An 18029-nucleotide genomic window follows, 5' to 3' on the forward strand; every position below is an offset into this window, starting at 1 on the left:
GGAGTTGAAGTCTCCCCCCCATCTTAAACACTGGTCTTTAAAGAACTGATGTGGGGGTTTTGGGACCGAAGGAAGGGAAGGGATGGATATTTTGGGGGTCCTGGTTTGGCAAAGGGGCTGCTTTAGATAGTTCTCCCTGGACAGATCTGCGGGACGATTCATCCCCTACGGCTACACCCCTCTCCGGCACTTTGCTGCCTCGAAATCCAGGCAGTCCTCCACTTACAACAGTTTGTTTAGTGACCGGAGTTACAACGGCACTGTGGGGTGGGGGAAGTGACTTTAGGTCCGTTTTTCACACTCGCAGCCTCCCCATATTCGACCACTTGGCCACTGACTCGTTGGTTACGACGGCCGCCGTGTCCCCTGATCCCCTTCGGCGACCTTCTAACGAAGTCAGTCGGGAAGCGGAATTGGCTTCCTAACCACGTCACTCCCTTCACAGTGGCTGTGGTTTGCTTAACGGCCGTGGCCAGAAAGCTCGGAGGGTGGGGCAAAAACTCACTGGAATGACTCCCTCGCTTAGCCAGTCATAAGCCGAGGACTATCCGTGTCAGGTGTTGGCTGGCAAGAGAGGGGAAAGGTCTGCGCGGTCACCCACTTTAAGGGTGGGAACTGACCGTGCCCAGAGAATCTTTCCTGGCCTCCCATACGGAGCCATCTTTTTAAACCTCCTTGCGGGGTTGTCGGCTGGCCCCTCCAGGACCCCCTGAGCTAGGATTCCTGGCTTGTTCCTTTGCAACACGGCCTGTGGTTGCTCTCGGAAGCACCTCTGACATCTTTTCCTTCCTCTTCCTCCTCCTCGTCTTCCTCCTCTTCTCTGTAGCCCTGGAAGCGGCTTGCAACCAGACTCGGCCGGATAAATTTCCTAGTAGCCTGGAATCGGAGAACGGTGAGTCACTGGAAGTAAGGGGGAAAATATGTTACGTTACGTTACATTACATTACATTATATTATATTATATATTGTAATATTAATATATTATATTATATTACATTATATTACGTTATATTATGTTATATTATATTATATATTATATTATTACATACAGTACATACATATAGATATAGATATAAAATAAAAATATAGATATAAAATAAAAATATATGGAAATAAGGGGGGAAATATGTGTGTGTGTGTGTGTGTGTATGAACAGCTTTGAAAGTCTGACTCACAGACCAACCCAATACACGAGCCTGATGATGGCAGATGAGATTCTGCCAAAACGTTGCTACAACTTTAAAAGCACAACTATAATGACGTGGGAAAATACCCGAACAAAGCTGAATACCGTGTGTGTGTGTGTGTGTGTATGTATATGTGTGTATGTATGTATATATATATATATATATATATATATATATATATATACACGTATATGTGTATATGTCTGTATATATACGTATATATACGTATATATGTATATGTATATATATATACACACACACACACACACACATATATGTTTTCTGAGGTTCTCGTGGGTATTTGTACGTGGATCTTTGGTTGTTCGGGTTTTCTCCCGCGTAAGATTCAAGTATCTAGGCAACTCTAGTCACTGAGAAGCAAGAGCCGAAGACACAAGCCTGAAGATGATGAATGAGACTTCATCGAAACGTTGCCTAGATACTTCGAATCTTACGCGGGAGATTTTTTTATATATAAAAAATTTGTAGGTTTCAGCAGCCCACCGGCTGTCTTCCCTTGCAATATGAAGCACTGGTTTCTGCCATCATTTTTACAATTGGTTTTCCCTCCTGCCTTTATTATTCTTATAAATAACTGGAATCAAGGAGAGAAGCAACTTAGAATTAAGGAGAATATCCTGACAGCGAGAACAATTAGCCAGTGGAACCACTTGCCTCCAGAAGTTGTGAATTCTCCCAACACTGGAGGTTTTTAAAAAGATGTTGGATAGCCCTTTGTCTGAAGCGGTGTAAGGTTTCCTACCCGCACAAGGGTTGGGTACAACTCCCCATTCTCCTGGTGATTGGCCCAAAGGCACCAGGCTGGCTTTCACGTCTAAAGCAAGTTTTTGGAGCTAGGACAAACTTGCTTCTCATTTGAATGAACCAGGCCTGGTTGTGGGGGAGGGTGTCTTTGCCCCCATCAGAACCTCCCCCCTTTCTTTACAAAATGGGCAGCCAGGAGACATTGGGGTACCTGGCATCTCAGCCTATGAGGGGGGTACGTCGACCTCCACCCAAAACACAATCCCCCCCCATAGGCTTCTCCAGCACAGAGCTGTCGGAGGTGGTAAGCAATGCCATCCTGTCGGCCTACAACGGGAGCCTCCTCAATGTCAACCTGGGCAGCCCCCCCTCGGACTCCCCGCCCGGGGGCGCGCCCCCCATGACCTCCAACGACGCCCTGCTCTTCCACGAGAAGTGCGGCACCCTGATCAAGCTCAGCAACAACAACAAGACGGCCGAGAGGCGCCGGCCGCTGGACGAGTTCAACAACGGCGTGGTCATGACCAACCGGCCGCTGCGGGACAACGAGATGTTTGAGGTAAACGGGGTGGGTAGCAGCGATGGGATCCGGCCAGTTCGCACCGGTTCGAGAGAAGCGGTTAACTGGCTGAGCCGTTTTGGCGAACGGATTGTTGGAAGAAACCGTGAGGGCAGAGAAGCAACTGATTAAATTATCTGAATCCATTTATTCCTCCTAGGAACATTTCTGAGGTAAAACTAATTTTTAAATCCAACGTTTATTCAAATTTTGTGCCAAAGTTCTTAGTATTTTCTTGCACTCTCACCACACAGAATAGCAAGTGCCCCGTTCTTTCAAACATTTCCAGCATGTAATATATGATTTTTTAAAAAAAAAAAGCAGATACCTCCCTAATTATCCATGTAATTACAACATCAAGATTATTACTTGCCCAAACAAGTCAAAAGAAATGCCAAGTGATGATGCAGTAGTGGAAAAGATTTTTCAGTGCGCTTAGCTAGATATTATGACGTTAGAATTGAAAGAGTGAGATACTCAGAATATTATGAAATATGGGGAAATGTCTGTACGGAGGGATATGAAAGAAAGTCTGTAAAATGTGAATTAGAATTTAAGATGAAATTGAATTGCAAAACAATGATTAGGATTAAAAAAGGATGTAAAGATCAAATGCATATATATATCAAATGCCCATGCATATATATATATATATATATATATATGCATATAAATGCTTATACTATTTAATGATTTCGCTTTTATACTAGTGTAAAAACTAATATGTATGTCAAAGACAGACCACCCTGTTCAAGATTTTTTAAAAAGTTTGTTTTTAATAAAAAATTTAAAAAAATATTGGAATCCCACCACTGGATGGGAGGTCCTGAGATCCCCCCTCCCCAAATCTCCAGGCCCCCAGAAAAGGAGCCCTTTGATGAGAGCTATTTTGTCTCAACCTTTTGTGACTTTTTAAGACAAGAAGAAATGTGGCAAAACGATTTTGTATTTTTATTTTTTATTTTAAAAAACTTTATTATAAACAAATTTACAATTAAAAAATATATTACCATTCATTGCAGCATGAATGAGTGAGTTCACTCACTTTGACCTATTCTTAAGTATGTAGAATATTACTAAATATTATTACAATTATTTTACATCTAATTTACATCATATTTTCATATATTTACATATATATGTATTTATACATAAGTATACACAATTATGTCTATTCATGCCAAATTATTTCATCACACCATCACCTTTCATTTCATCTCTCTATTTTGTGTCTACCTTGCAGCCAATTGGATCACAAATTCCAAATTTCGTAGTACATCTCTTCTCTCTCCTTCGTTTATATTGAAAGCCTATCCGTTTCTACACACTCTAAAACCTTTTTTATTATCATAATATTGGAGGGAATGCTGTCACTATTCCAATTCTGGGCAAAGGCGATTCATGCTGCAGTTATTAGATGTAATATAATACATTGGAGTTTCTTACTTATTTTGTCTCTTAATTTACCCAATAGGAATGTCTCTGGTCTCAATTTTTTTTTGTAATTTCCTCCAGCCATCGCCTAATTTTAAACCCAATAATTTTTAGCTTGAGGGCATGTCCACCACATATGGAAATAGGTTCCCTGTTTATAATTTCCAACGATTTATTGGTCTGTTAGGGAACATCTTGTTTTGTTTTTTTTTAAATTGGGTAACTTTCTTCATAGATGGTGGGAATGCGGTCAATGTAATATATCTTGATTTCAACAAAATGAGAAAAGAAATAAACCCTGACAAGCCAAATTATTTTAAAAAAGGGGGTGGGTGGGAGTTCATTGGCATGAGAATTAAATGGGAAACTGATCTGCTGGCTGGGGGATTCTGGGAGTTGAAGTCCACGGGTCTTAAAAGTCAGAGAGGTTGAGGAATATTGCGGTAAGCTGTGTAGAAAATTTGCAGTGCTGATTAAGTAGGACATAATTCTCTCAGCGGGCTCATGGTGGATGTTTAGCAAGGCTGAGGCATCTGGGATTTGTAGTCCGCTCCCTTTGAGCTTCCTATTTATTTTCTCTCACTCCCAGGGAAGACAGACGCTGCTCAAAATTTTGTGTTTTTGATCGATCGTTGTTGGTTTCCCCAAAAATTCCTTCATTTATCTATGTCCTTTATTATTATTTGTACAAACAAGTCCAGGCTGCGAAAGTGTCAGACGCATCCATCTCCTCTTTTCCCAACAACAACGACCCTGTGAGGTGGTTTGGGCTGAGAGAGGGAGACTGGCCTGAATTCACCATCTCCTGGGGATTGGCCCAAAGTCTCCTGGCTGGCTTTTCTAAGGTGAAACTAGAACTCCCCATCTTCTGGTGATTGGCTCATAGTCACACAGCTGGCTTTCCTGCCTAACGTGGGACTAGAACTCCCATTCTCCTGGTGTTTGGCTCATAGTCATCCAGCTGGCTTTCCTGCCTAAGGTGGGACTAGAACTCCCAGGTTCCTGCTGATTGGCCCAAAGTCACCCAGCTGGCTTTCATGCCTAAGGTAGGACTAGAACTCCCATTCTCCTGGTGATTGGCTCATAGTCACCCAGTTGGCTTTCCTGCCTAAGGTGGGACTAGAACTCCCAGGCTTCTGCTGATTGGCCCAAAGTCACCCAGCCAGTTTTCCTTCCTAAGGGGAGTCTAGAACTCCCAGGCTCCTGCTGATTAGTCCAAATTCCACCCAGCTGGCTTTTATGCCTAAGGTGGGACTAGAACTCCCAATCTCCGGATGATTGGCCCAAATTTTCTAAGATGAAACTAGAACTCCCCGTCTCCTGGTGATTGACCCAAATTCCACCCAGCTGGCTTTCATGCCTAAGGCGGGACTAGAACTCACCACCTCTCACTTTCCAGCCTTCGTTCTCAACCGCTAGACCGAACAATTCTCAGTTGAATATAACCAGCGAATTGAGCAAGGCCAGGTAGGGAATTCTAGGAGTTTGAATGCCCGACTCTTAAAACATCGCCCAGATTGAGAGAGAAAAAAAAAACATCCGCCATTTTTAGAGGCCGAGAGAGATTTCGAAGGCAAACCCGGCCGGGGAATTCAAACTGCCGCTTTGTCTCCTCCTCAGATCCGCATCGACAAGCTGGTGGACAAGTGGTCGGGCTCCATCGAGATCGGGGTCACCACCCACAACCCCAACAACCTGGAGTATCCGGCCACCATGACGAACCTGCGCTCAGGTGACTTCCCGACTCGTGCGTATCCACAGGGCAGGGGAGAGCTGGGGGGTTGTGTGGGCGGGGAAGGGGGGTCTCCGTCGGGGGCGGGGGGGAGAGGACCCCCCGGGGGAGGGGAGTCAAATGAGCCGGCCCTTGTCCCCACTCAGTTCTTCTTGTCATGCCCCACTCAACCCACGAAGGAACCATTATGATGAGCGGCTGCGGGATTCTCACCAACGGGAAAGGTACCCGACGGGAATACTGCGAATTCAGCTTGGATGAGTTGCAGGTGAGCTCAACGCCCCCCTTCTCGTCCTCCTTGCCCACCAGGGGTGGAGGTCGGGGCTCCGGCAGTTACCCCAAATAAATCATGAGCCTCGAGCCGCCCTTCCAAAACTAAAGAGGATATATTCGAAGTTACCGTTCTACGTCTGGGACGAACCTGGGCGTAGCCGTCTCTGAGACACATAATTCACTGACCCCCTTGATCCTGCCTTTCCCCCCCAACAAGCCTCTGGGTGTATCCTCCAACGAAACACGTCCGTAGCCAAGAGTCATCAATCATGTTCTCCGGGTAGATTTTTTTCGAGGCAGAAGCTTCAGCCATCTAATCAGTCTTTGAAGAAATTATGAATGGAACGGACTTTCAATTCCACGCTGCCGCCAGCTCTTTGAAATTCTCCCCCCCACCCCCCCTTCTTTCTGTTGTCAACTATAAAACATGTATACAAAACGTTTCATGAGTTGACAGTGGGCTCCAAATAATTTAGCAACCAGTTCTCTTCCCAGTTGCTGGGTGGGCATGCCGTAGTGGGCATCCTCTCTTTGGCTGCCTGCACCACCCCGGGAGCGAAAACGGAGCCACGGGGAGGGAGGGGGCGTTTTCGCCCTCCCCGGACTCTGGAGACAGGAAACGGGACTATTTCCAACCTTCCGGAACTTCCGGGAGGCCCGTTTTTCTCCCTCCCAGAGCCTCTGCACGGACCCTGCTGTCAACTCATGAAACATTTGCCTGGTCTTTTTAAAGCTGCCAACAGAAAGGGAGGGGGGGGGAGCAGTGAGGCAGCTTGGAAACCAAAACTGCATTCCATCAACAGTTTTACAGAGATAGTAACTAGGTGACTGAAGTTCCTGCCATGCAAAGATCTAGCTGGGGAGCATGATTGATGGCTCTGAGCTATGGACCTGTCCCATCGGAGGATATGAATGAGGATACACCCAGGGGGGCGGAAGGGGAGGCCAGGGTCAAGGGTGACAAGGAACGATGTGCCTCAGAATCGGCTGCACCCAAGCAGCGCCAACATGTTAACTCCCCGATAAATCCTTTTTTGGAAGTTTGGCTCGAGACTCGTGATTTAATTGGGAGGGCAACTGCTGGAATCCTGACATCTGCTCATCTTGCGATCTAAAACGAGCCGCATGCGGATTCCCGGGTGGGGCAGGGCTGGCCAGTCGCCGGAACGACCGGTTCACTGAACCAGATGTAAAAAATTTAACAGCCGGTTCTCCCGAACCGTTGTGAACCGGTAGCAGCCGCCCCCCCCCCCCTTGGAGAAACTTCCCTGCCTGCTTTGTGTCTTCTCACCACAGGAAGGTGACCACATCGGTTTGACCCGGAAATCCAACAGCGCCCTTCACTTCTACATCAACGGCATTGACCAAGGTGGGCACGCTCCTCAGGGATGAGAGCCCCCCCCTCCCCCCGCAAAGCTGGGGCTGGAGAGAGAGAGAGGAGGGGGCAAAAATGGCGATATTTCCCAAATTATGACTGCAACATGTGATGTTTTGGCCCCAAATCTGTGTTTACTTCCAATGTTTGGCGGAAAAAAACCCCCACGGTTTCATTTAACGCAGCCACATCAGCTTAAATATGGCCGCATTTACAGGTGGTCCTCAACGGCAGTCCATTTAGTGGCCGCGGTTGGAACGGCACTGAAAGAAGTGACTTAACGGCCGGTTTTTCCGCACTGAAGAGCCGTCGCAGCCTCCCGACGGACTCAGGGATCAACATTCGGATGCTCAGCAACCAACTCGTATTTATGCGGTTGCAGTGTCCCGGGGGAGTTTTGATTTGCTTAACATCGAGGTTGTTAACAACCGCAGGGGATTCACTTAGTGATTCTGGCGAGGATGGTCGTAAAATTCAGGGAATTGTCTCACTTGAAGGCAGAAATGTCAGGCTCCGGTTTTGTCGTAAGTCAAGGATTGCCTCCCATGTGCCCAGTTCTCTCCTTTTCCATCTGGGGTTGATTTTATTTACTTTGTTTCTATGATTGTAGATTTTAATGTTTCTTAATTCTTTAGTGTTTTTATGATGTAACCTACCCAGAGTCACTGGCTACAAGATGGGTCGCAAATGTCATTAATAATAATAATGATAATAATTTTTTTTTATCCTTGGGATGCAGGCAGTAACCCTTATCAGCCATCAGCGCCAGTCAATGAGATTTTTGATACATTTTTAAATGTTCACGTTTAACGAATAAAAGAGATTGTTATTATTACTACTATTATTATACATACTTTATTTATTCATTAATATTGCAATGTACTTCAAGTAGTTATTATATCTCCTTTATTCATTAAACATGAAACTCAGTCAACTGAACATTTAAAAATGTACCACAATTATCATCGACTGGCTCTGATGGTTGATACGGGTTGCGGCCAGCATCCCAGATATTAACCAATTATTATTATTGTTGTTGTTATTTCCTTTTCCATCTGGCCAGTTTTCAGTTTCTGGGTGTTACCCTAAAAGAGGACCTGACATTGCAACCCTGGTCAAAAGGGCCCAGCAGAGATTTATACTACCTCAGGTTTCTCAGAAAACAACAACTGAATGGAAAACTGCTTGTGACCTTCCACCGCTGCGCCAGAGAGAGTATCTTAACTTCCTGCACCTCTGTCTGGTTTGCCATTCGCACGGGGGCAGATAGGAAAGCATTCCGGGGGGGTTAATGTCATTGCCCAGAGGATCATTGGTTGCCCTCTTCCCTCCTTGGAAGAGTTTTATCGCTCCAGCTGCCTTAAGAAAGTTCAAGACGTTCTCAAAGATTTATCTCATCCTGGGCACCCTTGTTTTGAACTATTATCATCTGGCAGACGGTACAGGAGAATAAAAACAAGGACAGATAGGCTGAAAAAACAGCTTCTGTCCCAGGGGAGGATTTGTGATACGAAACCCAGCATGGTTATCTCGTCTGCTGTGTGTACTGTCATTTTTGTGTACAATAATAATAATATCAACCACCAGAAGCAGTCAGTTTCATGTTTGATGAATAAAAATTTATAATACCGATTGTGCTGTCGCAGCCGGTCTATGGGAATTGGGATAGTTACTTAGGAATTATGAGCTGTCCCCTTAAGGGAATGCATCATGGTAAATGTAGTTAAAGGTATCCTGGGAAATGTAGTTCATGTCACGTGGCCACATCGGTAATCCTGATTGGTCACTAAATTGACCCTCGAGGGGCTGGGGGAGTTTTCCTCACTTTTGCCTGAACTCCCTAACTCACGGCAGCTGCTTTCTATCACTACGAGATGGTTAGGAAATAACCACCTTTTACTACAAGACAGATATGCAAAGGATTGGTCATTAAAGAAGAACTTCGTCACAAATGTGTGTTATGAGGATACATGATGAACCAATAAATGTAATTTGTTATGGACATCTTGTTGAGTTTATCTCTCTGCATCTGTACAGCGTCAAATCCACCTGTGTGCAAAAAAAGGCAGAAAAGATGGTTACCTCCTAACCCATCTCGTAGCGATAGAAAGAAGCTGCCATGAGTTAAAGAGTTCAGGCAAAAACCTCCCCCAACCCTTCGAGGGTCAATTTAGTGGCCAATCAGGATTACAGATGTGGCCACGTGACATGAACTACATTTACCATGATGCATTCCCTTAAGGGGACAGCTCCTAATTCCATAAGTAACTATCCAATTCCCGTAGACTGACCGGGACAGCACAGTGATAATAATAAGACTAATAATATCAACCGCCAGAGCCAGTCAGTTTCGTTTTGTTTGATTAATAAAAGTTTATAATAATGACGATGGGCATCCAGAAATTATCCACGGTAATGAATCGCTCCAAGACAAGTATAATCTCCAATTGATTTATTAGAACATCTCTGGCACGTCTATGGATATTTCCCAAACTCAAGTCGTTTTCAGCGGTTTCACAAAATCCACCTTCTCTCTTCCCACTTCTTACACTTCATTAATCACGAGAACCAATTAACCGCAGCTGGAATTTTTTTTAATGCGACATACGAAATAGCCTGGAACTTTCCAACTCCTCCACCCCCCCCCTTTTTCCTTAACATTTTTGGCAGCTGAATCTCAGAGCTGACAAATAAAATCAACCATCAGGGCCGGTCAGTTTCACGTTTGATGAATAAAGTTTATAATTACAATAATATCAACCACCAGAGGCCGTTTCATGTGTGATGAATATTATAATAATAATAATAATAATAACAATCACTTTAATATTAATACCTACCACCAGAGGCAGTCAGTTTCGTGTTTGATGAATAAAAGTATAATAATAATAATAATAACAATAATAATATCAACCACCAGAGCCAGTCAGTGAGATTTGTGATGCGTTTTTAAATGTTTCATTGGCTGAGCTTCATCTTTGATGATCAAAACAGATGATAATGCAAAAAAGAAAAGAAAAAAGATGGTAACATTAGGTCAGTCGTGTGGGCAACCCACTTTATGACAGGCTGCAGGGTGGTTGTAAGCTGAGGACCCCCTGCAGAATTAACCGCCCTCCTCTCCCAAGCCGGGCCAGGACGCCAAACATAGCAACGGACGTGTCGTTGAGGCGTTGCCCTCTCTTTCTGCAGGCGTCGCCACCACCCTCACCCCCTTGGTGGTCTACGGCGTGGTGGACCTCTACGGCATGGCCGTGAAGGTCACCATCGTGCACAATCACAACCACAGCGACCGGCTTCGGCGCAACAACGCCATCATGAGGGCCCTCTCGCCGGACGTTGGGCGGAGGGCCATCGACGCCGGGGGCAGCGAGCCGGAACCTGAACGCCTCCTCTTCCACCCAAACTGCGGTCAGAAAGCTGCCATCATCAACGAAGGACGGACGGCGCTGCGGCCTCAGTACGTATCTTCCATCGGGATAGAGAGCTGGAAAGGGGACCTTAGAGGTCTTCCAGTCCAGCCGGCTGATCGAGCAGGAGGCCGTTTCAGACAGTCTCTTCTTAACAACTCCCAGGGACGGAGCACCCACAACTTCTAGTAGCAAGCGGTTCCACCGACTAATCGATCTGGGGCGATGGAATAACAGTCTCCGAAGGGACTTTGGAGGCCTTCTAGTCTGACCCCACACTCAAGAAGGAGACCCAATGCCACTGGTCCCCCTGCCCTAAACCATTTTTGACGAAGGTCTCCCCAGCCTCTTCTTAAAAACCTTCCAGTTCTGGAGCCCCCACGCCTTCTGGTGGCAAGGAGTCCCCCTGGTTAATTGTCCTCACTATTAGGAAAATGTCTCCTGAATTCCTTCTCTCCTGGATGAGTTCTCCATCCGTGGTTTCTGGTCTTGTCTCCTGGTGCTTTGGAGAATGGGTGGACCCCCTCTTCTTTGGGGCAGCCCCTCTTCAACCCTTGCGGGGGTGCCAGCCTTGCACCTTTAAAGACTTGTGGACTTCAACTCCCTGAATCCCCCAGCCAGCAAAGAGTTTACCAGAACTAACTAACCAACCAACCAGCCTACTTACCTTCCTTCCTTTTCCTTCTTTTCTCTCTCTTTTCCTTTCTTTCTTTTTCTTTCTTTCTTTCTTTCTTTCTTTCTTTCTTTCTTTCTTTCTTTCTTTCTCTCTCTCTCTCTCTCTCTCTCTCTCTCTCTCTCTCTCTCTCTCTCTCTCTCTCTCTCTCTCTCTCCCTCCCTCCCAAAAGTGCTTTTTCCAGAGGCCACTGGACGTTCTGTGTTTTTCTCCGAAGGCCTTTGTTTTGGAGAGCCTTAGTCCGCGTCCTCAGGGACACCTGAGTGGTGCAAAGGGTTGTGGAGTCCACAACAAGGCTCCGTTGGTTCCAAGAAGGCTCCATACCTGTTTGCAACGCTCAGGTGACCCCGAGGACACAGGCAGACCTCTCACGTGGCCTCAACGGCCCTCTAAGAAGGGTGCAAATGACCCGCTGCTTGCAAAGAATATCATTCCTTCCATCTCCCACCTTCCCAGTCAGAGCTAAAGAAGCTTCTTGGATGAGGAGCGAAACGTCTTCAAAGACAAACCAGGAAGTCCAGTTACCTCCTAGGAATAAAAGCACCTTTGGATTGGACTGTGACCTTCAAAGTCCCTCCTCTGATTCTAAGATCCTTCCTTCCTTTTTCTTTCATTCTCCCCCTCTTTCTTTCCTTCCTTTCTTTCGTTCTTTCTTTTCTTTTCTTTCTTTCGTTCTTTCTTTTCTTTTCTTTCTTTCTTTCTTTCTTTCTTTCTTTCTTTCTTTCTTTCTTTCTTTCTTTCTTTCTTTCTTTCTTTCTTTCTTTCTTTTCTTTCTCTCTCTCTCTCCCTCCAAAGGTGCTTTTCCACAGGCAACTGGATGTTCTGTTTTTCCTTCAAAGACCTTTGTTTTAGAGAGCCGTTGAGGCCACCTGGAATTTTGCCTGTGTCCTCGGGGTCACCTGAGTGACGCAAACAAGTTGCGGAGCCCACAGCGCAGCTCCTTTCAGCAGTTCCAAGAAGGGTCGAAACCCATTTGCACCACTGAGGACACAAATAAACCTCCAAGTGGCCTCAACGGCCCTCTAAAAAGGATGCAAACGACCGGCTGTCTGCAAAGAGGATAAATCCTTCCGTTCCACACCATCCAGGCAGAGCTGAAGAAGCTTCTCGGATGAGAAGCAAAACATCTTCAAAAGAAAAACCAGAAAGTCCAGCTGCCTCCTGAAAAAGCACTTTTTGGGACTTACCTGGCTGTGTTTCCCGTCTGGTCCACCTGGTAACGGCTAACCATGGTCTGTTGGACGTTGTCCCAAGAGGCGCTCTAACCGAGAACTCCGCCCCTCTCTTCCCTGTCCACGCAGCGCCACCGACGACTTCAACCACGGCGTGGTCCTCAGCAACCGCCCCCTGCGGAACGGCGAGGTCTTCCAGGTGCGGATTGACAAGATGGTGGACAAGTGGGCCGGCTCCATCGAGATTGGCGTCACCACCCACAACCCCACCTACCTGCAGCTGCCGTCCACGATGACCAACCTGCGGTCAGGTGAGAACTGCGACGGTAATCTCTTGGGATAGGGTCTTGGCAGGGCATGTCCAGAATCGCTCAGCCATTTTAAGACCTGAGAATTCATCTTCACCTTCATACTTCCCCCTCCACAGAGCAGAGTTTAGGGTTAGTTTCTGTAACCAGGCCCTGGGCCCGGCTGTTCCTCCTCTTCCTCATCAGCCCCCTCCAGACCTGGGGGCTGTTGACTCTCCATCGGGGGGCTGGCGGACGGTCCAGGCTCCGCCTCTCTCTCTGCCAGCTCTGCTCCCTTTTCCCCCTCGGAGTTCCCATCCCGAGCACCAGCCCATAGATTTCCACCACTCTCCTCTCCTCTCCTCGGAGCTCCCAGGTTGCCCTGATGCTGACCCCGACTCCCACTCCGCCTCCTCCCTCCTCTGATTCGGTTTTTGGAGGGACAGGCGGCCACAAAGGAAGAAACAACTGGGTAGTCTTCTAAAAAGAAAAAAAGCGGTTCTCCTCCCTCACCTGACTGACAAAGGGGGGGTGCCTGTCTTCGGTCCTTCCTCCTGCAGGCACCTGGATGATGACGGGGAACGGTGTGATGCACAATGGTACAACTATCCTGGACGAATACGGCCACAACCTGGATCGCTTGAAGGCAAGCCGGAGAAAGAAGGGGCAAAAAAGTTGACAGGGCAGAGGAAAGACGGAAAGGGGACTGCGAGGCGGCATCGAAGGCGGGATCTTAGGACTGCCTTTCCCAAAAAGCAATACGAGTCGTCCTTGACTTACGTCCTTCCGTTGAGTGACCAAAGTTACCACTGGAAAGGAAAGGGACTTTTAGGAACGGGTCTTTCACACTTAATGACCATTCGTAGCATCCCTGCAGTCACGGGATTCGGATGCTTGGCCCGTGACTCATATTTACGACGGCTGCAGCATCTCGGGGTAGTGGGAGGAGTGTCAGGTTATCCCCTCTCGCAACCTCCTGACAGGCAAACGTCAACGGGATTAAGCCAGGTTCATTTAACGACCGTGGGACTCGCTTTTAACAATGGCAGTCGGTTCACTTTAACCACGGTGGGTAGAAAAGTCGTAAAACGGGGCATAACTCCCCGAAACAAATATCTCAGTAGAGCAACCAAAAAAACCCAACGTTGGGCTCAATTGGAGTCGTAGGTTGAGGGGTGCCCATACTCTGGCCCAGGCGCAAACCGCCAGACTGGGAAATCGATTCCTGCGAAGGAGGCGTTAAGCAAAAAAGTCGCCAATCGAACTCTTGAACGCTGGAAGTTTTAAAAACATGTTGGTTAGCCATTTGTCTGAAGTGGTAGAGGGTTTCCTGCCTAGGCAGGGGGTTGGACTAGAAGACCTCCAAGGTCCCTTCCAACTCTGTGATTCTGTTCTGTTCTATTCTTATTTCTATTTGATACTTATTTCTATTCGACTCGATATGTATCCTTACATATTTCTATTCAGTTCTTTATTCTATTCTTTATTCTATTTTGTTCTATATTCTATTCTTACTTCTATTCAATTGTAATTTCTATTATATTTATATTCTATCATTCTTTTTATTATATCCTTATTTCTGTTCTGTTCTATATTTTATTCTTATTTCTCTTCTATCCTTATTCCTATTTTTTTATCTTTATTTCTATTTGATTCTTATTTTTATTCTCTTCTATATTCTATCCTTACGTATTTCTATTCTATCCTTATTTCTATTCTTATTTCTATTCTTATTCCTCTTCTATCCTTATTCCTATTTTTTATTTTTATTTCTATTTGATTCTTATTTCTATTCTCTTCTATATTCTATCCTTACGTATTTCTATTCTTTCCTTATTTCTATTCTTATTTCTATTCTTATTCCTCTTCTATCCTTATTTCTATTTTCTATCTTTATTTCTATTTGATTCTTATTTCTCTTCTATGTTCTATCCTTATGTATTTCTATTCTATCCTTATTTCTATGCTATTCTTATTTCTATTCTGTTCTATATTCTATTCTTATTTCTATTCTATCCTAGTTTCTATTCTATTGTTTCTATTCTCTTCTATATTCTATCCTTATGTATTTCTATTCTATTCTTATTTCTATTCTACTGTAATTCTATTTCTATTCTATTCTTATTTCTGTTCTTATTTCTATTCTATCCTAGTTTCTATTCTATCCTTATTTCTATTCTATTCTTATTTCTATTCAATTGTAATTTTATTTCTATTCTATCCTTATTTCTATTCCCTTCTTGTTTCTATTCTATTCTTATTTCTGTTCTGTCCTACATTCTATTCTTATTTCTATTCTATATTCTGTTCTTCACCCGTGGATCTGCCCTCTCTGAGGCTGTTCCCTTCTCCTCCTTCTCCCCTCCCCAGGCAGGTGACACGGTGGGCGTCGTGCGGAAGGAGGACGGGACACTGCATTTCTTCGTCAACGGGGTGGCCCAAGGCCCAGCCGCCTGGAACGTCCCGCCGAATATCTACGCCGTGGCCGATCTCTACGGCCAAGCTGCCCAAGCCACGATCGTGGACGACACAGGTAGTGGACACAGACCTACATGGGACAGGAAAGGGGTCAAGACAGAGACAAGGAACATGGCTTATTTTGAGGACGGGAAAGTTAAGAGTTGGTTTACAAGCCAGGAAGGAGAAATTTCCCGACAGTAAGAACAGTTAACCTGTAGAACAGCTTGCCACCAGAAGTTTTGGGTGCTCCATCAGTGGAGGTTTTTAAGAAGAGACTGGACAGCCATTTCTCTGGTCTTCCTGCTCAAGATGAGGGGAGGGGTAGGACTAGATCAGGAGGCGCCAACTTTTTGGACCTCAGGGACCATCAAACTCATAATTTTAAATCCCGCGCACCACTAATATGAATTTTGGCTGACGGCGGCTTGCTGACGTTTTCCCAGGGTCCCTGCAGAAAGCAGCAGAGGCCCTGGGAAAATCCCCCACCCCGTTTTCCGACCGATCGCTCGTTCTTTATTTGGGGTGGCAGGATACCGTCTCCAGCTCCGTTCTCACGGGGAGAGGGAGACAGAGAGGAGAGACTTTTGGCTTCATGCAAGGAAAGCAGCAGAAGCCGCAGAAGTCTTTCTTTCTCTCCCCCAAACTCTGCCACAAATGAGTCTTTGCCGGCGCAGCCTCTTGGAGCAGGAGGCCTTGCAGGGTCCCAAAGACTCATTTCTGGCAGAGTTTGGGGGAGAGAAAGAAAGACTTCGGCTGCTTTCCTTGCGCGCAGCCAAAAGCAGAAGAAGAAAGAAGCGGAAAGAAGCAGCCCGGTGGCCAAGCCAGGCATGTGGGGCGAGTGGGGCAAGTCTCCCCTCCACCCTTTCCCCCCTCCCCTCACTATTTCATATTGTTCGCAAAGCAAGCCTTGTGTTCCCGCGGACCATGCGGGCGACACAGCTTTGTATTCCCGCGCAGCCTGGATTAATTGCTTCGGGGGTGGGGGCATTTCTCTGCGGACCACCAAAATTTTCTCACGGACCACCAATGATCCTCAGCCCACCGGTTGGCAACCGCAGGACTAGATGACCTGCAGAGGTCCCTTCCAACTCTGTTATCCTGTTTGTATCCTCTGAAGCGCTAACGCTGCTTTATAATGCCCCGGTGAGGCCACACCTAGAGTCCTGCATCCAGTTTTGGTCACCTCAAAAAATATAGAAAAAAAGTTGAGACTCTAGAAAGAGTGCAGAGAAGAGCAACCGAGAAGCAACGGATGGAAACTCATCCAGGAGAGAAGCAACGTAGGAGTAAGAAGAAATTTTAAATCAGGGAGAACAATTAACCAGAGGGACTCCTTGCCACCAGAAGTTGTGGGCGCTCCAACACCGGAGGTTTTTAAGAAGAGATTGGGCGGCCATTTTGTCTGGAATGGCCTGTTTGAGCAGGGGTTGGAGTAGATGACCTCTAAGGTCCCTTCCAACTCTGGAAAAAAGCAGGAAGCCCAAAAGACAGGAAGACACCCCCCCATCAGAGAAAAACGGTGGGGAGGCCTACCCAGATGGATAGGGCATACAGCTGTACGGGGGCACATAAACTTCCGCCCACTTCCGATTTCCGGTCGGCATATTCCTCAACTCAATCAGCTTCTCTTCCTGGTTTGTTTCTCACAATTCAAGTAGACCAGTGAAACTCCTGCACTCCTCGCGTCTCGCGGGGGTTAATTTGGGGTGACCTTTGTGGGGCGTGGATGGGACGGCCTTGCTTCAGAGGGAGGTGGGTCCTCGAGCGTGACTCTTGCCCAGGGGTGGTCTTCGAATCATTTAACTCTCAGCCCGTCCTTGAGTCCTGAAGATTTTTCCTGAATTGAACACAAACTCCAGCTCCTTTGTCGTGCAATGGTGGTTTATCCATTAGCTGAGCAAACAGCCAATACTCTAACCAGGCACGGTTAGAGTTGGGTTTGAGTTGGCTCCCTTTCCTTTTATCACCGTTATCATGAGACACACCTCACCACACCCAGGCCGATACACAGCTCTAGTTCTGGTCATGCCTAACCCGTTATCCCTAAACGTTATTAGCCCTATAACATGTCTACATCCCTACCCTATTCCAACCCTCACTAACTGATCCCCACCTGGCACCACCTTCACCATGTTTAACCTGTCTTAACTGCCATCTATATGTGCTGCAACCCCCTTTAACCGTATGCACCACATCGATACATGAAAAGAGCCACTCCCAGTGGCTCTGCAGGTGTTGCAGAATCCATCCTCCTCCTCCGTAGTTGTTGCAGAATCCATCCTCCTCCTCCGTAGTTGTTGCAGAATCCATCCTCCTCCTCCGTAGTTGTTGCAGAATCCATCCTCCTCCTCCGTAGTTGTTGCAGAATCCATCCTCCTCCTCTGTAGTTGTTGCAGAATCCATCCTCCTCCTCCGTAGTTGTTGCAGAATCCATCCTCCTCCCCCGTAGTTGTTGCAGAATCCATTCTCCTCCGTAGTTGTTGCAGAATCCATCCTCCTCCTCCGTAGTTGTTGCAGAATCCAACCTCCTCCCCCGTAGTTGTTGCAGAATCCATCCTCAGCTCCGCTGAGTCACGCCAAAGTCATTGGCCAGCGCACAAGCAGAAGTACAGATCTAGCAGCAGCAGAGATACGGTGACATGGCCAGCTGATTCGGGGCTGACAGCTGACATTCAAACCCTCTACCAGAGATCTGCCTGTAA

General features: G+C 46.4%; 1 protein-coding gene across 1 annotated transcript in view; it reads left to right on the forward strand.

Annotated features, from left to right (window-relative positions):
* NEURL4 (neuralized E3 ubiquitin protein ligase 4) overlaps positions 1-18029 on the forward strand; it is a 48757-nt gene that overhangs the window by 4096 nt on the left and 26632 nt on the right. The window contains 9 exon segments of the mRNA XM_087916425.1: positions 827-892; positions 2228-2511; positions 5566-5677; positions 5857-5945; positions 7247-7319; positions 10518-10785; positions 12710-12891; positions 13428-13513; positions 15238-15400. Of these exon segments, the coding sequence (XP_087772551.1) occupies positions 827-892; positions 2228-2511; positions 5566-5677; positions 5857-5945; positions 7247-7319; positions 10518-10785; positions 12710-12891; positions 13428-13513; positions 15238-15400 (1323 nt within the window).

This window comes from Pseudonaja textilis, chromosome Z, assembly GCF_049901715.1.
Source record: "Pseudonaja textilis isolate UNSWEBS1 chromosome Z, rPseTex1.2, whole genome shotgun sequence".
Lineage (NCBI taxonomy): Eukaryota > Metazoa > Chordata > Lepidosauria > Squamata > Elapidae > Pseudonaja > Pseudonaja textilis.